We start from the raw sequence: 24,117 nt of genomic DNA on the forward strand, positions 1-24,117 counted from the left end.
ACGTTTCTAAATGGTATCTTATCGACCAATAATCATAAGCATTGAAAGTGAAACGGACAAATTTGTGTAGCGTGAATCGGCGTAAATGCGTTATACCGAGTTAGTCCTGTGAAAAGCATTTGGCAAGATCAGAAAATATGGCAATATTTCTTGGTACGTTGACAAGTGTGCTGTCAGTAGTGTAATGTTCTCTGTAGTATTAAGGAGTTAATGTAGATTCAGGATTATATAGAAGGTGTTATGCTATGATATATAACAAATATACATTGACAATACATTCACGCTAATTCGCTATCCATTTCTCTAAACAGTTGGTAGAATTTATGCGTGTGGTGTGCGGTAGTCCGGCGACGGCGTCCGTTTGTAGGAAAGAGGAAAGGGAGAAGGATTCCTTTGTCGAAATCGAAGACGACCTTGTGTAGTCGAAAATCTACGAAGATCAGAGATCGATAAATCTGGAATCTCTGAGAATTCAGCAAACCCTACGTGCACTTTATTTTCCTTCTCCCCCTCCGGTTTTTCTATAAACTTATCTGCACCTCATCGAAGACTTTTTTTTCTTTCCTGTAAAGTGGAAGAATAACAGTGGTACATAAAACGATTACTCGGCTCCCATCCTCGGGAGCTTCTGCGCCTCGGCGCCTAAGCTGTGTTAGGAAGAAAAAGGAAGAAATTACGGAAGGGGGGAGGTTAAGGGGACGGCAGGAAAGGGAAGACGCGCCGTCCATCACCATGAAGCTTGTCGACCACGTGGTGAGAAGCTTCAAGGTGGCAAAGGTCTTCCGAGAGAATTCCGATCGTATAAACAGTATCGATTTCTCACCGAATGGAGATACACTCATCTCCTGTTCGGAGGATGATCAAATCGTGATATACGATTGTGAGAAAGGCACTCAAGTACGTACAGTCAATTCAAAGAAATACGGCGTCGATTTGATTCATTTCACACACGCCAAAAATACTGCTATCCACAGCAGTACCAAAGTAGATGATACCATTCGATATCTAAGTTTGCACGACAATAAATATATTCGATACTTTCCTGGTCATACTAAAAAAGTAGTATCACTTTGTATCAGTCCTATAGAAGATACATTTCTTTCTGGATCATTGGATAAGTCCTTGAGGCTTTGGGATTTACGTTCGCCAAATTGTCATGGAGTTATGAATGTTTCTGGACGTCCAGTTGCTGCATACGATCCTGAAGGTTTAATCTTTGCTGCTGGAGTTAATTCAGAGAGTATTAAGCTATATGATTTACGCAGTTTTGATAAAGGACCCTTCGTGACCTTTAGACTTTCTCAGGAAAAGGAATGCGATTGGACTGGCTTGAAATTCAGCAGAGATGGTAAGACCATTCTGATATCGACCAATGGCAGTACAATTCGCTTGGTCGATGCTTTCCATGGCACTCCATTACAAACTTTTGCTGGTTATTTGAATAACAAAGGCATTGCAATAGAAGCCAGCTTTAGTCCAGATTCACAGTTCGTATTTAGTGGCTCTACGGATGGTAGAGTACATGTATGGAATGCAGAAACTGGATACAAGGTATGTGTTCTTAACGGAGATCACCCTGCGCCAGTTCAGTGTATTCAGTTCAATCCAAAATATATGATGTTGGCATCTGCATGTACCAATATGGCTTTCTGGTTACCAACAGTCGATGAAAGTGCATAAGACTAATCAGACCAATGTAGGGCTATGCTCTCAGAAATTTATTTATTATTGGTATGGAAATAAGCTGAGAACTACAGCAAACAGAAAGAAATGGCGGTGTAAAGCTCCTGGGTATATTGGTTGAAAGAATATTGCATCTATAATATGTACAAGATGAAAGAGCCGACGTATGAGACGCCGGTACCGGTACGAACCCAAGGAGCCAAAGGATCGTCAAAGGACAAGAAAGATTACCATTACATGATAACCATGGTCTTGGTACTTGCACTTGTCTGTTGCAAAATGGCACGTTTGGAGTACGTTATACTCTTTCTATGTATGTCGTCGTTGTCTTCGTCGTCTTCATCGTCATGCATCCTATGGCGCGATGAACGCGACCATTATAATACATACCTTGTCACTGTTTAAACTTGTGACATACCATCACTTCTATAACATCTTAAAGTATATTAAATACTACTAGTATTCGGATGTGTCGTCTTGTGTACATAGTTTCTTTCCACGTACCTGTGTGTAGTATAATGGATAGAAAACAACTTATACACTGAAAAACATCTGTTGTGACTGTGACTTTTATTAATTCACGAACGGTTAAATTACTTCGGCGTATTTGCTTTTCTTTCACTTTATCTCATTTATATATAAGGTGAATCATAAAGAAGAGTTTTTATTGTATTGACGATATTTAAAATCAAGGCAATACATTTTTTATGCATCAATTCAAACAAGAAGGTACGTTTAACATTTTTGTACCGTGGTATAAGCGATATCTTTGAATAAAATTTTTCAAGCAGCAAAGAATAGTTTGCTTACAATTTTCTAAACAGTTTTAATTGAATAAAAATAAATTTGATAAAATAAAACTGATTTTCAAAACAAAAATGTTTGTTTTAAATTTTGATTGCATCGATGCTATGAAAAATGTTAACAAATTTCAAGAACTTGACTACACACGTATTATTGTTAATCCTACTTGTATAGAAACAGACCGTCAATATACATGTACATCCACACAGATACAAAAAATCATAAATGAGCACTCAATTACACCTGGTTAACTCTTAGAACTTGAACTCATTCATTACTTCGTTCATTCATACTTTTGTTTAATCCATTTATTCTCATGTACGACCGTCCGAAAACCAAAGGTGTTTGATCATCATTTATTGAATACTATTAAAAGTATATTAATACGGTGATACACACACGAAACATACGATGTTATAATAAGCGAGAAGAAGGTAGTCATCGAGCTTATTTATTATATACAATAAGCACACGATCGCTCATCTACGTTTTCTTTGACAGCGTTAAGCATTTCAACTTATTACGAATTTTTGTACGATAAAGTTTATACCATGTCTTGGCTTGCACGACTGCCACAAATACTTGCGTTAGTATGCGTTATCATAACTACGATGTATCATCATCAATTTGCATATGTGAAACCGGCGGGCCGGAATGAAAAATTAATCAATATTCGTAGTGAACGCAGTAAGGAAAACGTCTAATCATAATCCAGTTATTCTCGAGTTTGACGTAAACCAGATTCCCCCTCCTAGTCTGCCTCGAAGTGCATACAAATAGACAGGCTTGTTTTTCAAAATTTGCATTGTGAAAACTTCAAAATTACTAGACTATTATGTAAAAAAAAATAGACAAGAAAGAAAAAACAAAACAGAAAAGAAAACTTTTGTACTGCCGTCGAATGTTGCATACTTACACAAGCATTTTTTGAACTTTGATCGCATTCGATTCTTTGAACTTTAGTTCGATGGTTAATATTTTTGAATACATTTAAATTAAAAGAAAGCACCAATTTTGGTTCGCGCTATTTTACATGTACACAAAAACTATCATTAGCCTGCCTATTTAACTTAATACACCACCGTGAGATTTTCAGTTCTTAATCCTAAAGCTGCTTTGATGCTTAGCGAAAGAAAAGGAAAAGGAAGAAAGAAAAGAACAACAAGAAATACGAGGTGCATTAGCCTATAAAGATAACCTAAAATGTGATTTAGTTATTTCAAAAATTTGTGTTTAACGAATTTTTATATGTTCGTAAATAGGATTCTATGAATGTGGATATATTAGATAAAAAAAAAGAAAAGAAAAAAGGGACTGTACAGTACTACGATTGATAGATATTTGTTTTTGTAAACTGTGTATTTATAATTTACTGTTTTTTGTTTTTATTTGTTTTTCTTTTCTTTTTCTTTTCTTTTTTTTTTTTTTTAGATCTACTATAATTATAAAATCAGCATTTTTCCGTGTTGCTAGGGTACTTTTCTTCCTGGATTCCCAAGCGAAAAAATTCGCAATAGGCACGACCGATATAGTTTACGTTAATGACTAAATACTGTTTTAAATATTCCTATACGATTGTTATTTATTTTAATTTAATATCGCCGTAACGTGAATTCGTACGAATTCTTTTATTTTTAAAAAATACCTCCATTTTGATATCATAAGTAGTATCAAATTAAAATCCTTGTTACAAGAGAGAGAAAGAGAGTAACCCCATTTTTGGTATAAATTTTAAATTAATCTATGTAGCCGTTTAAAAACAATAGAACGAAGATACACACAAATATATATGTATATTTAAATTTTGATATGAAACGTAAAGATTCTTAAAGAATTTTTGAATATCTCGAGTAGGGTCGAAAATAATTATTTACATTTTTACTTTTATCGAGAAAACTGCGGTCGTGCCTAAAAAGAAAAAAAAAAAGAAAAAAAAAGAAAAAAAAAAGAGAGAAAAATTGAAGAAATTAAAGAAATTAGTTCATATCGGTAAAACAAAAAGTTTCAAGGTCGTCGATAATAATTTCCATTTTTCGAAATAGATCGAAGAGGTCTTTTTATTTTTATTATTTTTTTTTCACCAGTATATGTACATATATATTATATGATGTTCGTTATTTTACGTCGAGTTAATAGATGTATTTTCTAGACATAGACCTTCGCAAGAAAGAAAACACGTGATTATAATATTCTACTCGATAGAGAGAGAATGCATGTTTTTTTTGCGTACGTGGATATATCTACTAGGCTGGATGCACCCATTCGTCGTATACTTTCGTGTACGATCGTGCTCCGAGGGTCAGCAGCGTGCATGCATGCGTGCATGCATATATGTATGTGTCGTGTGTGCTTGCTGCGTACGTGCGTGCGTCGTACGCTTGTCTTCTTCGTTATGTAAAATAGTATTTTTATAAAGGCAAAACAGTGTACGCAAGGTCCATAAAGTCACGATGTTAAAGAAAAAAAGAAAAAAGGCGAGAAAGAGCACGTAAAAGATATGATGACGATGACATTCGGATTAATCAAAAACAAAGATTCGTAAGAAAATGTCAAATACATTACCACGTGGAAAAAAAGCAAAAAGAAGAAGAAGAATAATAAACATAAATGCTGGCACGGAATTGGGAATTTTTAAAATCTCGTCAGTCTTAATTACGATATTCGATTCATCTATTTATCTAGACTAAATGTTCCACGGACGTTTTACTGCCAGCCGATTCACTAAAAGTGCCAATTTGGGCACATACTCGATGTTAACAAAATTTAAATAAACGACAAAAAGAAACAAAAAAAAAGAGGAAAGAAAACAAATCTGTGAAAACGTGCAAAACACGAAACACTGTGTTCCCTTCTCAAAAGAGACAAATAGGTGTGTGTGATATATATATATATGTATGTGTATTAGGTGTGTGTATATATATATATATATATCAACGAATTAATCTTCATGTAGTTCTCTTTTTCTTTTTTGCCTTTTTTTCTAATCAAGACTATCAAGCGTTTAAATGAATAAAAATTTGTGAAGTGGCTGATAAATCTATCGAATTTGTTAGTAGGATCAATCTATGCGAACGTTTAACTTCGGATACATAAATTACAGGAGTAATATACCTACATTGATTTTCATTTTTTTTTTTTTTTTTTTTTTTTCATATTAAATTAATTTAGATAACGATACTAAAAAAATAAAACTTCTTGCGTATATATTTTACTGCTTCTAAGTTCCAACAGAAGAAGCAGAACGAAACATTTTTTCTTCCTAATTCAGATTCCTGCTAACATTTATTCATACAATTCATTTCATATGGAAATGTAGATTTTCAGTTTTTAAAATCAATTTTTTCAATTTCAAATTCCTACATAAATATTGGTATATATATATATATATATAAATATATACAAAAATTATAATAAACCTAACGTTGGTATTGTATGAAATAGTTATCTGAAAAAATGTGAATGTATTAATCAAATATGAAATTTCACTTATAAAAGATGTATTCTTTTATCAATTTAAGTTATGTAAAAATGTCAATAATTAAATTTCACTTAAAATTTTCATTCATTTGATTTTTGTATTGGTTAGAATCATTTTAATACAAGATAAAGTTACACAATTTTGTAACAAATATGAAATTAACATATAAAATTTACAAATGAAGTTTATTTCTTCAGAATATTAATGTGTATATGATATTTTTTGAATAAGTATATCATAGTCTTTTTTTTTTTTTAACAAAAACAATGTTCAAATATATAAAAATCTTCTTTTATTGACATTTTCTTTATTGAAAAATACTACATATCAATGTGATTGTTTGACTAAGAACTGGTGAAAAGTATATTACTCCAAAATATAGTTATAAGAAATATTGACTGTCAATATCTCATATGAAAAATTTATTTGACAGAATTTCATCAGATAGTTACTTCATTAACTCAATGTACAAGATAATGTCTCTTACGCTTTACTCCTCCCCTTTTTTGGGATCATAACTTAAACACATGAATGTCTAATAAAAAAGTAAAAAAATCACTTTTGTATGTCACTTATACTTCATCATTTAAAAAAATATTTTTATATAAATATTTTTTTATATAATATCACAATTAAATATTTATGTTCAAAAATGTAATTACAGCAAAAACTGAATTGTTATGAATTTAATTTTTAAATAGTTTTCTTACGTATATAAATATGCTTTCATTCTGCAAATAATATGCATAAAGATATCTTATCTGCAGTATAGTTTTGCCAAAATATAATAAATTTATTAAATATAGAATTAACAATATTTATTTTAAACATTACTTTGTTCATTTACTGTTTTTATATGATACAATTCTTTTATTTTAGTAGAAATTGGAATAGGAGCTCCAGACATTAAATCTCGTCCTTCTATTGTTTTTGGAAATGCTATAACATTTCTGATACTTTCCGTATTACAGAGTATACAGACAAGACGATCCAGACCTAAAAAGTATGTAAGTATTGCCACAAATTTTATTGAACAAATTTAGTCAACGAATTGAATATTTTCTGAATAGAAACATGGAAATAAATACCCAGTGCTATTCCGCTATGAGGTGGTGCACCACTAGATAATGCTTCGAGCATATGTGAAAGTTGTTCTTCATTTATATCTAACATTTTCAATATTTGTTTTTGAAGATTCGTATCGTGAATTCTTACTGATCCTCCTCCTATTTCTGAACCATTTAAAATTAAATCATAATGTAAACCTCGTACCTATAAGAATGAAGAGTTGTATAGATAAGTCCTGTATATTGTTGATAAATCTACTACCTTTTCAGGTTTTGTTACAAGATATTTCATATCTTCTGGATGAGGTTGTGTAAATGGATGATGCATACTTTCTAACAACTGTGATTCATTTACTTCAAATAATGGAAAATCTATAAGCCATAAAAAGTTATAGCCAGACGAACGTATTTTTAAATTATTATTTTCCAATACGTTTGTAAATTCAATTCGTAATTTTCCTAAAAGTTTTTGCTAAAATATGTATAACATAATTTTTATTTGTTAAGTTAATTCGACATATTTAATATAATAATTTATACTATATTATTACATACAGAATCAAGCTTAGGACCAATGGTTAAAAATAGAATGTCTCCAATATTCAAGTTCAACATTTGTATTATATCTTCTGCTATATTTGCAGAAAATAATTTGTCCAATTGTAATTTCCAAGAATTATCAGAAATTTTTATTTGAAACAATTTGGTAGCTGAAAAATATTTGTTTTTTATATTGTTAAATTCTTCCCTAACAGAACGTGTTAAGTATTCCTATAAAATATAATATATAGAAATCAGTTCAAAAAACATTATTTAAATATATATATCTATATTATGAAATAACCCACATGTTTATCGGGAAAAACCAAAGCACAGATTTCGCAATCTTTGTTATTTGTTAACTTAATATTTTCCTCCAAAACAGTCATATTAATAATTTTTTTAAGATATTGAATCTGAAAAAATGATATAATGCATATTTAGTAGGTAATGCTGAATATAAAATTTATGTATGCATGCATTTGTACATGCAATTTTCTTACTTCATAAGGTATTCTCAAATCTGGTTGATCTGTACCATACAACCTCATTGCATCATCATAAATCATGCGTTTAAAAGGTGTAGTTATAGTTTCTGGCCAACTATACCTTAGTAGATTTTCAATTAATTCCATTATACCATTTTGATCAGCAAATGACATTTCAATATCTAACTGTATAATTACTTCATTATAAATTTTAATAATGCATATGTAAAAAATAGATACTTAATCATCTACCTGTGTGAACTCAGGTTGTCTATCATGTCTTGCACTTTCATCTCTATAACATCGAGCAATTTGAAAATACCTATCAATTCCACCTACCATCAATAATTGTTTGAATTGTTGTGGACTTTGTACAAGGGAATAAAATTTTCCTGCATGTCTTGTTGGAACTACAAATTCTTGCGCACCCTATACCAAATAAAATTTAATATACTTTAAATTATTATTAATTAAAAAAAAAAATTTTATAATTACATACCCCGGGTGTACTTTTAAAAAGTGTTGGTGTTTCTACATCTACAAAGTCACATTCATTGATTAAATATTCTCTCATCTTTGCTAAAAGTTTAGAACGTGTTCTTAAATTTTTTTGTACTTCAGGATACCTTAAAGCAAGATATCTGTATTTCATTTGTGTTATTTCCTTTGCCTTATTATATTGTCTAATAGAAAATGGAAGATGTTCTGATGCTTTATTTAAAACTTCTATAGAATCAACTTGTACTTCTATATCACCAGTTTTCATATTTTTGTTTACCTGTCCTTCAGGTCTTATATTTACCATACCAATAACACGTATGACACTTTCATATGGTAGATCTTTTATAATCTCTATTAAATCTTTTCTCTAAAATAAATATTAATTGTTTAATTCCTTATATAGTTATATAAAAAATGACACAGCTAAAAAAAACAGCATACATCATCAGATACTACAAGTTGCGTAGAACCATATGCATCCCTTAAAGTTATAAATTTATTCATTCTTTGATATTCTATCCAACCACTAAGCTGTACCGTAATTCCAACATTTTTGCTTGTTAATTCACCACAAGTATGTGATCTCAAACAATACTTATTAACTGGTAAATTTGATCGGTCCAGAGCAGATACTTGTTGAATAGCTAAATCATGATAACATTTTACAAAAGCTGGTGCAGAGCATTTCATTGAAACAGACTAAAAAAAGAGATCAAAGGTTTTTTGTATGCTATATATTAATAAAAGTAAGAATGTTTTCATTAAATATGAAACTCACACATGCACTATCAAGTACATTTAATACAGGAAAAAGATGTCTTGACACAATACGTGAACTTAACTGATACATTAACCTCTCACCGGCAAACATATTAAAATCAAATAGAAATCTATCTTTTTGCAAATTTATCTTTTTTTGTTCTTAACGCATATACATTAATCAATAACTATACATTCAATTATCAAGTTTATTAAATTTCAATTTTAACAACAGTAATGAAATAAATTTATAACTACTGTTGTGCTAACCCTGCAGCAGTTTTTATATAATTGAAGCTTAAGGCTGTTCATTGATCTTGGTTTTGTAATAGTTTACGCCAACAATGAGTGAAGGCGTAATTCTTGAACAATTTTGATAAACAAGGTTTCGTTTTAAAGATAAAGGTTCAAGCGAGGATATGGCTTTTTCGAACTTTTGAAAAAACTTTATTTTTCATGAAAAAAATCGTGTCAAAAATAGTGTTTTTTCGATAATAATTTATGCATAAAAATAAAGTTTTTCAAAAAATTTGAAAAAAGCCATATTTTTGCTTAAATCTTTTTCTTTAAAACGAGACCTTGTTCGTTAAAATCGTTGAAAAATTACGCCTTGACTTGCTGTTGGCGTGAAATGCTGTTTTCAATATTTTTATGAAAAAAATTTCGTATAGTGGCGCCTATTAAACTTTGTGGCAAAAGAGAAGAAGCTACTATCCCCACTACTGATTTTCATACGAAACTAAGGTGGCGTGTGGTTTGTTTCCGTGAAATAGACAATTGCTTCCTTTTGTCTGCTGCGTAAACCGATACTCAGATTTTCTGATTCATTTCAAATGCAAGGAAACGCGTTTCATCATGTTCACAAAAAGAAGCCATGGTAACATTCTGGTATTTTAATATTTTCGATGAATGATTCTATGGTAAAAATGAGCAAGTACGTATTTAGTTATACTAATGGTCTTAAGAATAAATTTCACAATTATTTAAAAGATATATAATGTACACTGAGTACAACAAACTAATATTTGTGTACATTCACTCAAACATTATATAGCTTGTAGCACGCATTAAATATAAAATAATATCGATTTAATATTCAACCATAGTTAAATTTTGATCGCAGGGTCGTAGACTACATTTAATATCAACAAAAACAAACGTTCGACCGACCTCGACATTTATTGATCCAGTCTTCTCTCGTATTCCGTCGAGGAAACATCGAAACTTTTTCTTTCCGATCGTGTAAGACTAAACAATTAATACTTTCGATAATTTTATAATTGTTTAAAAGATATATAATGCACACTGAGTACAACAAAATAATATTTAAACAATAGTGTACATTCCTTCAAACATTATATACCTTGTAGCACGCATTAAATATAAAATAATATCGATTTAATATTCAACCATAGTTAAATTTTGATCGCAGGGTCGTAGACTACATTTAATATCAACAAAAACAAACGTTCGACCGACCTCGACATTTATTGATCCAGTCTTCTCTCGTATTCCGTCGAGGAAACATCGAAATTTTTTCTTTCCGATCGTGTAAGACTAAACAATTAATACTTTCGATAATTTTACAATTGTTTAAAAGATATATAATGCATACTGAGTACAACAAACTAATATTTAAACAATAGTGTACATTCGCTTAAACATTACATAACTTATAATATGCGTTAAATATAAAATAATTTCAATTTAGAATTGGAGGAATTCATCGAAAAATTCTAATTTTTGTATTATTTTTATTTATTCTTGTACATTCTTACTAATTCTTATTTACGATTTTCAGTTTAAATACTACATTTTCTATTGTATTCGTGCTCGTCATCATATCTACGTATTTCAACATTCATCAGTAATTTTCTTTCGACTGTTGTTGTTGTTAGTTTTTATATATATATGTTATATTGTATGTTATATATCTCATCGTAAGTATTATCGAGCTAATGGCTGCTTAAATAGGTTTTTGTATTTATAATAAGTTAAATAGTATAAGTTTAACTAGAACTAAAAAAATATAACATTTGTACAATTAACAAACACTTTTCAATTAATCTATTTTCAGAGAAGTATTATCTGTCGTATGGTTTTTTCTTACTTTTATCAGATAAGTACTATTTTTAATATATATAAAAATTTCTACCATACACTAACTCGATTTTAGGTTATACGTGAGGGAGGTATAACCTAACAAGTTTATATACCGATGTAATAGGCTTGTAGTGGGGACAGTGTTTCTCTATTGTGTTTGTAGTTCATATTTTGTCCATACTTGTCGCTGAAATCGTATATGCTACGGCAATAGATGTTAAACAACCTTAATCTTTTACGATCTGTATTCTATGAAGTGTATTTTATTTTTAAAAATCGGTAACTATCCAAAAACTATAAATTTTTGAATTACGTATGAAAACTTATTATACTAAATTTCAAATATATCTACCGTCAATATTTATTTATAGTGTATAAGTTACATGTATCAGTACGTTAATAACACGCTTTACATGTAAATGTGATGAAATATATTTATATCGATCAATAATATAATTTATTGATAATAGAAGTATTTAATCGTTAATAATAAAAAATGATTTATTGTTTATATTATTTTATAAAAAATTAAATTTTTATCATTTCTGCAAATTATCATTTTAAATTTACCGCGTAGAATATTACCAATCAATTTATAGTTTTATTTTAGCAGACTATTATTATTATTATTATTATTATTAACTTATAGTATAAAATCAATCGTATTAATTTAAACATTAAGAAAGATTATTTCAAATTAAATATCTTATGAAATATAATATTCAATGTTCTAAATTAATCTACCATATAAAAAAACGACTATAAATATTATGTTTCTACTCCTTTAGGATATTCTTTGAACTTTCGATTCTAGTTAATTTTAGTGCGACCCTCAAAACTTTCCTGTTAAAGATAGTTACTTTAGATTAAGGAGTAATTTTATTGGATAAAGACTGTATAATCACATTCGTACAAATCGAATAGTTCATGTGAATCGCTCTATTGATATACTCTCTAAATACAGATGATTTCATTGACGATGCGAAATAAAATGATGCCAAATAAACTATTTAATGAGATATATGAAAGGATGAATATAAGAATAACAATTAATGTGTATTAACAAGCTTTCGATATTTTAACTTTTCAACTTAATATTATCCGGATCTTTTTTCGCAGTAAGTTTGAAATTAATTAAAAAACAATAACTACAGTATATGTAATCTTAAATGTCTTAATTACGTATCGAAGACGTCAAACGGTACAAATACGTATCATCTTTTTATCTCTAAGAAATCTTGCAAGGGTAACAAAAAATATTCCATCCGTCGTAGTACTGTCAATTTAGATCAACATACACAGCCATTTTGCCGATCAGAATGTATAGCCATTCGAGAGACAAGGACTTCTTTATTTTTAAAATTCACTCGTATTTCATGTTTCTGTGAATTCTATCAGTGTATTTTATCGTTTAAAAAGAAAAAAACTTTAAGGTGTACTTCTTGATGTGTGTATATCTTGTTTGATAGCAATAGTGTTTGCCCAACGATATTCTTGTGAAACTGTTGCATCTAACGTCTAACCTGACTTTTATTTTCAAAGCACATTTCGAATTGAAATCTTTTTTACTATGAATGTAAACAAATGCGGAGATACATCAGTTTTTAATTGCAATTTACAATTACGTTTTCGATAAACTTATCACGATTCGTGAAGTAGTAATAGTGGTACCGTAATTTTCTACCTTTATAGTTTTCGTAAGTTTATTGATTAAAACGTAATGCAATTTAATCGAAGATTTCTTTTTACTTTTTATTTTTAAAGAAAAATATGTGCTTTTTATTTATGGTCATGAGTGAACTGTGATTAAAAAACTCGATAAACTGAACAAAATTTATAGTGTGTGTAATAGTGTGGTTGATTAGTAAAAAAAATCTTTTGAAACGTAGATATTATAAATATAGTATTTTGAAGTTTAGTGATCTACTACAAATTTAATCATAAAGAAGTAAGTTATTAGATAAGAATTAATTTAAATTAAGTGTAATTTATATTATAAAAATATGATTTTAAATAATGTGAATAACATTTTTGATACTTGGTTTTAATTGTTACATTGTTACAGATAGTACTTCAATTGTTTTAATGACAAATATATTCTTCGAGATAAAAATAATAAGATTAATAAGAAGCATCTAATAAAAATGATTTTGTTGTTTAAAAAGACATTGGAATGACTAAAATTAAACAGATACAAGATCAATGATTGATCTTCTTCAAAGATTGTATAAATGTATATTAGCAATTTTGATTATTGATGACTTGTAATATTTAAAATATATTGATAAAAATAATATATGTGTCATCTTTTAGATATATAAAAGATTAATTATTGAAGAAAGTTCGCAATGGATGAAAGGAGAGTAGCAGATTATTTTGTTGTTGCTGGTTTACCTGGCCATAATGATGACCTTATAGGAGAAAATGAAGTTAATGAAGAATTAGAAGATTGGTGTCAAGAGGGAACACATTTGAAAGATATACATATGCAACCTCCTATCACAGATCTTGCTGTAATTTTTCCAGCTTTGGGTGAACATTGTCCTGAAGGCTATACATTGTTAGAATATACTGTATCAGGCTTCCCAGCTGATTTAAATCATGGCAGCTTACGAACAAATGAATGTTATTTATGCTATAGGAGAGGTCGGGATAAACCACCATTAGTTGATATTGGTAATTTTTTAATATAAAATTATTAATGATAAAAAAATTATTAAAATTATATTGAGTATAATATGATACATTTTTGAAGGTGTAATATATGAAGGGAAAGAGCGTATAATGCAGGATGCACAAATGGTACTAGAAACTCCCAAAGGGCATGTAGCAAATGTAAACAATTCTACTTCAAAAATTTTTGTAACATATAGACGGGCCAGTCAAAAGATGCCTTGCAATTCTCTTGTTGTTACTGATATATGTGTTATTTTGACAAACAAAGGGGAAAATTCTCCACATGCGTTTTGTGTCATTAATAAGAATTTAAATAAGGGAATGTTAGGCAGTGATGTATTTTTATGCTACAAGAAATCCATGAATCGTGCTAACCTTATATCATTCAAGCCAACAATACTTTATAAATATCCTACAACTGATTATAACAGTTTCGTTTTTCCAAATTCTGTTGCCATGTTTTGTTTACCTATGGGTGCAACCATAGAATGTTGGCCAAAAGTGGCTTGTAAACCTAAGTCATTATTTTCAACATTTGTCTTAACAGTCGCAGATGCTGCACAAAAGATATATGGCTCAGCAATAACATTTTATGAAGAGTTTACATTGCCACCAGATGCTCTAAGCTGTAAAGGAAATTTGGATATGAAAGATATTGAAGAAAATACAAAAAATAATGGTATGTGATTTGTTTGTTTATCAACTTTTTAAGTTTTCATATTAATTAAGCATGGTTGCATGAAATAAAGATAGTATCATATAAGCTGTTAATAACTAATGTATACAGAAAATGCATTTTTTTTTTTTTGAACATTTTTGGTTATTTTATATGTAACCTTTTAATGTGCATTTCAGCTGATAGTATTGAATTAACGGAGGAGTTTCATCAACCAAAAGCAAAAATGTTCAGAAAATATGGAATACTTAAGAAGCTTAATATATCCCAATGGGCAAAATTACAATTTACAGATCCTAGCAGTCAGTCATTAAATATCAGCAAGTCAATATGTATATTATCACATTGGCCATTTTTTGATACATTTGAAAAATTTCTAGTCTTTTTGCATAGCATGGTCAATGGAAAACCTCAAAATGTTTCAATAGAAAAGTATATTTCTTATTTTTTGTGTGATATACCTTTCCCAAGCCCACAAAGGTCAAGAATTCTTGTGCAACTTAGCAGTAAAGATATGCTAATCCTGACTCAGCCAGAAGATTTAGTTTGGCCTAGATCTGGTGCCAGTTTTAGACAATTATTAATCAATTTGGGTCCTGATAATTGCTTATTGATATTGCTCCTAATCTTAACAGAGCAAAAGATATTGGTTCATTCATTACGGCCTGATGTGCTAACTTCAGTGAGTGAAGCTATTGCAATGATTTTATTTCCATTTAAATGGCAATGTCCATATATACCACTTTGTCCATTAGGTTTAGCCGAGGTATATATGATTTTAAATTTAATTGTAAAAGTTATTTACTACATATTATTTATTAAATTTAATATCTTAATATGTAAATTACAGGTCTTGCATGCACCATTACCATTTTTAATTGGTGTTGACTCCAGGTTTTTTGATCTATATGATCCACCTTCTGATGTTAATTGTGTAAATCTTGATACAAATAATATAGCAATCTGTGATGACAAAAAATATTTGAATGTAAAATTACTTCCTAAAAAGGCAGCTAGACAACTTAGAAATTGTCTAGAACATCTCTATTCAAAATTAATATCTCTTGGAAAGATATATTCTTCTCAAAAAGGTAATCACACATTATATACGTGATATAAATAATTTATAAATGGATAACGTGCATATATATTTTACATTTTAGATCAAGAACATGACGATTTTAGTGTAGATAAAGAATTCCAACAAAAACAAAAAGAACAAGCCTTGGAACTTGAAATACAAGATGCTTTTTTAAAATTCACTGCTACTATTTTAAAAGGCTATCGATCTTTCCTGTTACCAATTACAAAGGCTCCTACTGTAGGATCAACTGATCCAACAAGTTTATTTAATATACAAGAATTTTTAAGAAGTCGTGATAAGGCACATGCAAAATTTTATAGTATGCTTGTTAGAACTCAAATGTTCATAAGGTATATAATATGTGAAATCAATGTACTACTCTCACTAGATATACGTTTATGTTTTTATATCTAACGTATCTCTGTTTTTTAAATTAATTTTTTAATGGTTACTCTTAGATTCATAGAAGAAAGAAGTTTTGTATCTGATATGGATATGGCTGGCCTAGCTTTTTTTGATGAGTGTACTGAACGTGTGGAGGAAGAGAATGGTAGAAAAATTTGTTACTTTATATTTTTTATATTTTTGTATTTATACATTAATAGACATTAATTTAATAATTTGTCGTATATATGAGATAACAAGAATCATATTTTATTTATTACAATTTCAGTCACACTTTTGGAATTAGATGAATCTCAACATAGCGAACGTACAGTATTCATACCTCCTCCTGAAGCAGGACCAAACCAAGGACCTTTTATATATAAAACGTTTAAATTAAATCCTGAATTAATGAGGCCTGAAAAAAATTTTAATTTAAGGAATCCAGCTTTAAATGCTTTTGGAATTGTACCTGGAAGTCCTATGGCACGTAGGACTAAGCATGAAATAAAAGTAGCTCAGAAAATGGCGCGTAAACAGGTAAACAATTATATATAAACTATTTGTTGTAAATTATTTGAGTTACTTTATAATCTTTATTTTATTTATAGGCAGCAATGCCTGATAGATGGGCTAGATGTTTACTTGGAACGTGTTACAGTCTCTGGTTTTTACATTTACCAGCGATGTTGCAGGTTTCCAGTCAACCAGCCGCAATTTTGCATCAAGCATATGAATTATTAGTTCGAATGCAAAAATTACATCTTGATCCTATGGAAGAAGTATACATTTTATACTTGTATGAATTATATGATACGTGAAGGACAAATAAATATTGCATTTGTTTATAGGTTTGTTATAGAGCTATGATGCAACTTTGTGGATTATATGGACAACCATTATTAGCTGTTAAGTTATTATTTCATATGAAACGTAGTGGTGTTCAACCAAATGCCCTAACATACGGATTTTATAACAAAGTTTGTGATCTTTTTAATTAAAATTTTTTATTTGAGATATATAATTATATATATTATATATATAATATATTAATACTATTTTTTTGCAGGCTGTCCTTGAAGCAACATGGCCTTCTGATATGACAAATTCAAGTCAGTTAATGTGGAATAAACTACGAAATGTTATCGTTGGTGCAGCTTTGTTTAAAAAGGCTGGCAGAAAAGGTGCCAGAAGAAGACTTAATTCCAATGTTGATTTTTTAAATACTGATGGAATAACCGAGGAAATGGAACATGCTCTTTCCAGATCTAGTCTTGATAGTAGTCACTCTCAAGATACAGAAGCTGCTCATAGTGACTGTGAGTCATTCGTTACTTATAAGAATATATATATATATATATATATATATATATATATAATTTTATTTAATATTAAATTTTTTGTTATTTTTTTCTTACAGCAACAAAAGGTAGCTCTGTGCCTGATTTACCAGGATATGGATCATATGAATTGAAAGCAAAACTTCTTAGACAAAACAGTATAGTAAAAGATCAAGCGTTGCTGAATATGGTGCAATCAGAGAAATTAAATCGCTCTTTTAGTAATCCAAGGTATTATACAGAATAATAATTATCATTAGTTTTGGATGTATCCAACAGGATGATTATGTACCGTTTATGTTATGCACGAAATATGCATGTATAAAAATAACTGCTATCTGCATATTATACTTCTAAAAAGCTTGCATTGATGATACTATGTTACGGTGCTGGTATAGAATAGTACGCAGTACCGAATCGCCCTTGAAGAGTCCTGTACGAACACCAGTTACTGAAAATGATCCATTGGGAGCTCTAATTAATGATGAAACGCCAGTTGTGTCACCTTCTGAGGAAAATGACTCCAATTGCTCAACTAGTACTTTAACAGTTTTAAATAATACTGTTGAAGAAAGACCAGGTGGACCACTTTTATTTAGAAGGTATAAAAAATTTCACAAAATTTAGTTACAACTAATATGGCATGATCACTGTATCTTTGCTATATAAAGAGAAGGTTCTTTATAAATATAAAATATAATTATAATTTATAATATTTTATTAATTGCTTTATTTACATATTAGTGCTTATTGCATTTTTCTTTTTTATTTGTGAGACTTGCAAATTATTTTCAGTAATATTTTACCACGGAGTGCAACATTTCATCAAGCAGTAGATGAAAGTAGTACAACAGTAAGTGGTAATTTACAAAGGAGCGAAACGATGCCTCATTCAGTAGCACCACCAGGTGAGGAGAGAGAAAAAGAGAGACTGGAAATAAGCAGTCTTTGGTCGCAAAAGGACAGTGTGACATCTAGTTTATCTAGCCTAGGATCCAGTTTAAAACTTAGTTTTGGGTAAGGCAGAAAATTATATTAAAGGTACAAGTATTTTCTAATATACATTGAACACAGATTTACAAAAAAAGATTTCATATATATATATACGTTCAATAACTATTCTTAATTATAACTTCGTGTGATAAAAAATGAAACAAAGTAAATAGGAGAATGCTTGTACTATCTTATATTAATTAAAATTTTTTTATATATTTAATTTCTCAGGTAGTTTTCCTATTTAGTCTTTTCATTCTAAAGTCAATTTGATTTTCTTTTCATCATTATTTTGCATGTGTGTTTTGAGTTCTTGTATCATTTATTAATGTAGACGATACTCAGCCAGCGGGTTAGCATTTACTAAAAATAAGGAATTAATATTATCAAATCAGCTCATCGAATCTCTTAATCTGTCCAGTTATATCAGGTATGTGATATCAATGCTACTTTTAAAGACAGAAATTGCTTAAGTATAATTTTTATTTAGTTATGCACTATCACATTAGTAGGAAAAGACTATACATCCAGACAGTATGTTTAATAATATTTTCACGTCTCTTTCCTTATCAATAATTCTATATATCTTTTTAGTCCGTCAGGCTTGGCTGGAAAGAAATCCAATGAGATAATATTGGGTGGCTTAAACAGTTTGAAATCAGCTGCAACAAGTGTTGCCAAAAAATTTGATGAAATAAAAGAAGCTATATCTGCAACAAGTACTCCCGTTAAACTTAAAGAACGCGATCAAAAATTAGGATGTGGAGTTTCACACGAATCATTAGATTCTTGTATCGATGGATCCTTGCAAGATCGAAATGAAGTCTCTGCCAGATTGTCTGGTGCGTTATATAATCGATGCTGACATTTTCTTAGTCAGAAAAAATAAGGGATATTTATATATACAATGATAGATGCGCGCGCGCATATGTTGCATTGATGTAAACATTGCGACTGACTAAGAAGATATAATACCTATTGTTTCTATTTTTGCAATGTATATGATATTTTGTTCAAATAGGTGATGGAGCTTTGGATGTATATTTGTTATATGAACTTGGAGAATGTTTATATCCCAAAGGTTCTAGAGAGTTAGAAGAACGTGCTGCTATTGAATTTGTACTTTCAAGCGCTAGTAGATGTCATAATTGTGCTGCAATACTTTATGATGAAGAGATAATGGCAGGCTGGCAACCAGAAGATTCTAATTTAAACACGGTTTGTCAGTATTGTGACAAAGCCACAGTTCCGCTTCTTACGGTTACTATATTAGATTACAGGTATAAAAAAAATTATTATAACATAGTTATTATAACATGTTAATTATATATGTATTTCTGTTTATTAAGATGTAAAACAAATGAAAAAAGCAGCGATCCTTTAATGGGAGCTTTAGTCGAACTTTCGGATAAGCCGAGAGAGCAGCTGGAGCCAATTACAATACCGTATCTAAATCCATTGGTTTTGAGAAAAGAATTAGAAAGTGTATTAAGTCAGGAAGGTGATACATGTTTAACTAGACATATATTCATTGAAGAACATCCAATAGTATATTGGAATCTAATATGGTATTTTGAAAGAATTAATTTAACAAGTCATCTCTCTGACCTTTGGTTGCATAATGATGCAAATAAACAACTACAAAGCAATTCTAATTCTGTGAGTATAAGAACAATGTGGGATAATGAGAGAATTCATATGGGTCGATTGCCAATGTATCTCCAGTGGAAACTAAATGCTACAGAAGACCGAACGTAAGGATCGTTATACTTTTTGTATATGATATTAGCATGGCTTCTAAAAATTATATATTGAATGTAAACGTACTGAGTTGGCAGCTTTCGTTATATTACATGTGTACAATTTTATAGTAGAAATATGAGTTACACTTTTTTGAGATAAATATGAATTCCTTTTATTAAACTCGTTTTAAAAAGTACTGATTTATAGCATTTCTTTTTAGATAAATAATTATGTATAAAATGAAGAATATTGATGTTTTTGCAGGGATTAAATGGTACTTAGATATTATTTAACAATTTTTTAGGGATTAGATATTTCTAGGGATTTATAGAATTATATATATATATATATATATATATATATATATATATATATAATTGATCATGCATAGAACATGCAAATATACTGAGTAAACAATTTAATGTGTATTAATAAGCTCTTTGACTTTTACCAGGTTGTATATAAGAAGCATACCAAAGTTTTAATGAAAACGTGACTGTTTCTATACAAGAGCATTAAGTTGTATTGTTCCAAGTGTGACACATGACATACAGATCAAATGTTTTTTTGTATATTTTATTTAATATTATATATTTATCACTTTGTAGATATCTGTCAAGATGTTTTGTATGTTAGACTAATTCTACTTAAATACGGAAAAATTATTATGCATGAAATTAATATTTGTACTGCTTAGAAAAACATAATTTATGCTCTTGGTATATAATCCATACCACATTATGTAAACTTAATTATCAGATAGGCACGTGAACTTGTGCACATCATTTCTTGTTATTGTAGCAGCATGGGCGTCTGTAGGAATGTACCTTGAAAATCAGTTAAAGTAAAAGTTATATTGTCATAAATCTAAATTATTTGCACAGTACAGTGTGTTACATATAAAAACATTTAATAAAAGATTAGAACTTTTGCGATTCCAGGAGAGGCTGTATCTGCTTGGTTTATGCATTCAACACCTGCAGACGTCCATGTATCCAAACTGGGATTCTATACTAACTCTTTGGCGTCAATTTATTTGAAGGAATATAAAATTATGCTAGAATATTTTTCTTATGTTCACAAAATTGAAATTTTCTCTCTAATAAGTCGTAACTCGTAGTTTAAGGTAATATTATTCAATGCTGTAAAATGGAATATTGAGGAAGATGATTTATAGTTTTAATTAACTTGACACTTTCAGATTAATGCAAACGATAATATCATACGTACGTTGCAATGACTTGACAGAACCTATAAAAAGAGTGGCCTTAGAAAGAAGTAAAAATCAATCTGAAGAGGAAGCTCCATTTTCTATTTATAGAGATATTTTGTTTTTGGCATTTATTGCTGTCGGTGGAGGAAATATTCATCAAGGTAGAATTTATTAAAGATAAAGTTAGGTTGAACGCGTGTATGCATGTATTATATATTAAATTATTTTAATTTTTATATTAGATCTATACGATTTTTTTTTTTACATATATATACATTGACATAATCATTTAATCCATGAATTATATTTTTTAGGAGTTTTCGATAAACAGTACGGTTCCGCTTTAGAACGATTAACAGAAAACGAAGAACACCTACTTCATAAGCAGGATGCCCCTCCGTCCCTAATGTCGCTATGTTGTAGACATTATTTTAAACAATTAATCGTTTGAAAAAATAATCGAATGCAATGAGTATTATGTTTACCAAAATACTCGTGAAAAATTTTAAGGGAAAGTTATTGGATTAGACTTTAGACCAAACATATAAGATTGAATGCACAATGCACGTGAAAATTGTTAATATCGTGCTAGCCAACAATTGTGACAAAGATCATAATGTATCAAACGTTGTTATGTCATTTAATGAAAGTGATTGTTTATTTTATTACAACGATTCTTATTATTCCCCGTTATTGCATGCGGGTCAAAAGTAACGTGATCAAATCAGCGCAATATACGCATTCAATAACATAGGATTTCTTAAAAATGATATACGTCCAATGTTTCATATTTCATTTCCGTTTTCACACGATGTTATTTCTATCGCCTTGAATTGAAATCGAAATTGAAATCGAGATATACATATGCATCGTTAAATCTAAGAGTACAACATGGGAAAATGCTAAGTACCAAAGAATTTATAAATCACATAGTAACACGTACAGTTATATTTTTCTAGATATTTTACGGATATTCTTTTTTCAGTCTGTTTTTCATAAATCCTTATATCTCACTATTCAAAGTACAACTTTACAGGCAAGTTTACAAAGTTGCTAATCATTGTTTTCTTTTACATCGAAAAGAAGAAGATCGATGTTTGTGAAATTTAATAATATTTAACTAATAGGATCTGGTAATATATTTTGCTGTACTCTTAGATAGAACAAACATATATATGTGCGAACAAAAACACAATGTAAGTATTGGTACACCTTCCTGAAGGCATAGTATTAATTAGCAATGTGTGAATTTCGGCCAACATGTGGCTGTAGCATGTATGATCTAAATATGTAGTTTGCAATCAAGTATCTGGATTTTGGACGATAATGTCATTTAACGTGAGGGGATATTGAATCTATAAGCTCTGTTTAAAATCCTGAAAGATCAAACGGAGCGACTAATAAACGAGCTAAAATTTTAATTACTTTGTGTAAAATAGCAGGAAGAAGGATTGATGACAATGAAGGTTGTCCTTATGACATGTATGTTTATCAAAGCACGTATGCATCGATGCATTTTGTGTTTTCTTGTGGTAGAAAAGTCGCAACAATGAATATTATACATCTCTTACAGAATTTCTTCTCCTGCCTATTTTTTCTTGTGCTTTCAATTTTTTATGCCATGTATATTTTATCTTGAATACTGAACGAACAAACAAAACATAAAAAAATAAATAAATGTATTATTGCACGCGCGCTCATACGTATAAACATACATACTTATATAAACACATAAATAAATGACATAGTAGATCCATAAAAGTCGATCTCGACATATTTTACAAAAAATAATATCGTCCGTTTAGTAACTGAGGCATAGAAATCGCGTGTCTTAATTGTAAATACAATTGACGATTGATACAAATTAAATTTATTCGACAGTAATATTTAGTATTTTTTATTAATTGCGCTATATCGCGCGCAGAATATAAAGTTATTGCGCAGTCCGATTTTATAATAAAATGGAATGCTTGCCAATTGCATGTGCATATAAGTACTTGTATATAAAAGCGCATGTATACCGATTGATCTTGCGACATGAAATCATTCGTTATGTAAAATTTGCATGTGTACAAAATAAGAACATGCACATAAAAATGTGCACTTGTACAGCCTTGTATATGCACCATAGATATGCGTATTGATGATGGATTTCTTTGGCAATATTGTGCAATACAGGACTGGCTTGTTTTGAATTAAACTATTAAAATTATTTAACAGAAAACTGTGTATATACGAACAAATAATAAAAATTAGATCGTAATTTTTCCGTGGAAAATTAATCACGATGAAAGCATAGTGTATTCTGAGACGTGAAAGTATATAGTTATTAGCAATTTTCTCTCTTTTTTTATTTTTATTGTGTATTATATATATATATATATATATATATATATATATATATATATATAAACTCATACAGATATCATTTTAACTTCTCATATTATTTCTAAAAGTAATTCCTCTTGTTCTATAAAAACGGTCCATCCTGTATCTATACGAATTATTATCAACTAAATGTTGATAAAGCCATATACAAAAAAAGTATGTAACTATTTTCGATAATATACCGCCTTTAAACTTAA

The 24,117-nt window shown here is 29.5% G+C and overlaps 3 protein-coding genes and 2 long non-coding RNA genes across 18 annotated transcripts; 4 read left to right on the plus strand and 1 right to left on the minus strand.

The window, feature by feature from the left end:
* Positions 1-3,643, plus strand: LOC122628957 (WD repeat-containing protein 82). Of its 2 annotated transcripts, none has more exons than XM_043811886.1 (2): positions 1-153; positions 312-3,643. In XM_043811886.1, the coding sequence occupies exon 2, from the start codon at positions 733-735 to the stop codon at positions 1,678-1,680; it is 948 nt and encodes a 315-aa protein (XP_043667821.1). In that variant the 5' UTR covers positions 1-153; positions 312-732; the 3' UTR covers positions 1,681-3,643. The 2 variants fall into 2 exon arrangements, with proteins under 2 accessions (XP_043667821.1, XP_043667820.1); XM_043811885.1 differs by having other exon boundaries at positions 23-235.
* A 795-nt stretch (positions 3,644-4,438) lies between these two features.
* LOC122628960 lies at positions 4,439-8,462 on the plus strand. 5 transcript variants are annotated; one of them, XR_006327151.1, is made up of 3 exons: positions 4,439-5,392; positions 6,845-6,972; positions 7,303-8,462. It is a non-coding gene; the product is annotated as an uncharacterized LOC122628960 (long non-coding RNA). The 5 variants fall into 5 exon arrangements; XR_006327150.1 differs by having other exon boundaries at positions 6,848-6,972; XR_006327154.1 differs by having other exon boundaries at positions 6,848-6,968.
* Positions 6,735-9,832, minus strand: LOC122628956 (aspartate--tRNA ligase, mitochondrial). Of its 4 annotated transcripts, none has more exons than XM_043811883.1 (10): positions 9,591-9,832; positions 9,003-9,205; positions 8,560-8,928; positions 8,313-8,489; positions 8,076-8,246; positions 7,881-7,988; positions 7,588-7,803; positions 7,295-7,504; positions 7,054-7,237; positions 6,735-6,961 (listed from the first exon to the last, which is right to left on the minus strand). In XM_043811883.1, exons 2-10 carry the CDS (start codon positions 9,063-9,065, stop codon positions 6,789-6,791), a joined length of 1,671 nt encoding a protein of 556 aa, XP_043667818.1. In that variant the 5' UTR covers positions 9,066-9,205; positions 9,591-9,832; the 3' UTR covers positions 6,735-6,788. The 4 variants fall into 4 exon arrangements, with proteins under 4 accessions (XP_043667818.1, XP_043667816.1, XP_043667817.1 ...); XM_043811881.1 differs by lacking the exon at positions 9,591-9,832 and adding an exon at positions 9,340-9,572 and having other exon boundaries at positions 9,003-9,260; XM_043811882.1 differs by lacking the exon at positions 9,591-9,832 and adding an exon at positions 9,340-9,477.
* A 92-nt stretch (positions 9,833-9,924) lies between these two features.
* On the plus strand, positions 9,925-11,724 carry LOC122628962. Its single transcript, XR_006327156.1, has 2 exons — positions 9,925-10,254; positions 11,122-11,724. It is a non-coding gene; the product is annotated as an uncharacterized LOC122628962 (long non-coding RNA).
* Positions 11,725-12,290: 566 nt separating this feature from the next.
* LOC122628309 (DENN domain-containing protein Crag) lies at positions 12,291-24,117 on the plus strand. Of its 6 annotated transcripts, none has more exons than XR_006326998.1 (21): positions 12,291-12,541; positions 13,489-13,656; positions 13,737-14,099; positions 14,179-14,778; positions 14,955-15,541; positions 15,626-15,866; positions 15,939-16,209; positions 16,318-16,409; positions 16,533-16,783; positions 16,855-17,025; positions 17,095-17,223; positions 17,313-17,562; positions 17,664-17,814; positions 17,982-18,185; positions 18,379-18,600; positions 18,911-19,006; positions 19,171-19,418; positions 19,598-19,856; positions 19,926-20,330; positions 21,261-21,445; positions 21,521-21,658. XR_006326998.1 is itself a non-coding variant. In XM_043810477.1 (21 exons), exons 3-21 carry the CDS (start codon positions 13,772-13,774, stop codon positions 21,981-21,983), a joined length of 4,815 nt encoding a protein of 1,604 aa, XP_043666412.1. In that variant the 5' UTR covers positions 12,296-12,541; positions 13,489-13,656; positions 13,737-13,771; the 3' UTR covers positions 21,984-24,117. The 6 variants fall into 6 exon arrangements, 5 of the variants coding, with proteins under 5 accessions (XP_043666417.1, XP_043666412.1, XP_043666414.1 ...); XM_043810477.1 differs by lacking the exon at positions 21,261-21,445 and adding an exon at positions 21,847-24,117 and having other exon boundaries at positions 12,296-12,541; positions 21,521-21,693; XM_043810478.1 differs by lacking the exons at positions 12,291-12,541; positions 21,261-21,445 and adding exons at positions 12,560-13,371; positions 21,847-24,117 and having other exon boundaries at positions 21,521-21,693.

The sequence above is a fragment of the Vespula pensylvanica genome, chromosome 4 (assembly GCF_014466175.1).
Source record: "Vespula pensylvanica isolate Volc-1 chromosome 4, ASM1446617v1, whole genome shotgun sequence".
In the NCBI taxonomy this organism is placed as follows: Eukaryota; Metazoa; Arthropoda; class Insecta; order Hymenoptera; family Vespidae; genus Vespula; species Vespula pensylvanica.

Excerpts from the sequence above, each read along its gene's own strand:
- LOC122628309 (XM_043810477.1), top strand. The coding sequence starts at position 13,772 with ATGGATGAAAGGAGAGTAGCAGATTATTTTGTTGTTGCTGGTTTACCT. Across the intron at positions 18,601-18,910 it reads AGTTTAAAACTTAGTTTTGG|ACGATACTCAGCCAGCGGGT; the intron begins GTAAGGCAGAAA and ends TTATTAATGTAG. Across the intron at positions 20,331-21,520 it reads AATGCTACAGAAGACCGAAC|ATTAATGCAAACGATAATAT; the intron begins GTAAGGATCGTT and ends TGACACTTTCAG.
- LOC122628957 (XM_043811886.1), top strand. The coding sequence starts at position 733 with ATGAAGCTTGTCGACCACGTGGTGAGAAGCTTCAAGGTGGCAAAGGTC.
- LOC122628956 (XM_043811881.1), bottom strand. The coding sequence starts at position 9,432 with ATGTTTGCCGGTGAGAGGTTAATGTATCAGTTAAGTTCACGTATTGTG. Across the intron at positions 8,929-9,002 it reads AACTTGTAGTATCTGATGAT|AGAAAAGATTTAATAGAGAT; the intron begins GTATGCTGTTTT and ends TATTTATTTTAG. Across the intron at positions 7,989-8,075 it reads ATTTGAGAATACCTTATGAA|ATTCAATATCTTAAAAAAAT; the intron begins GTAAGAAAATTG and ends TCATTTTTTCAG.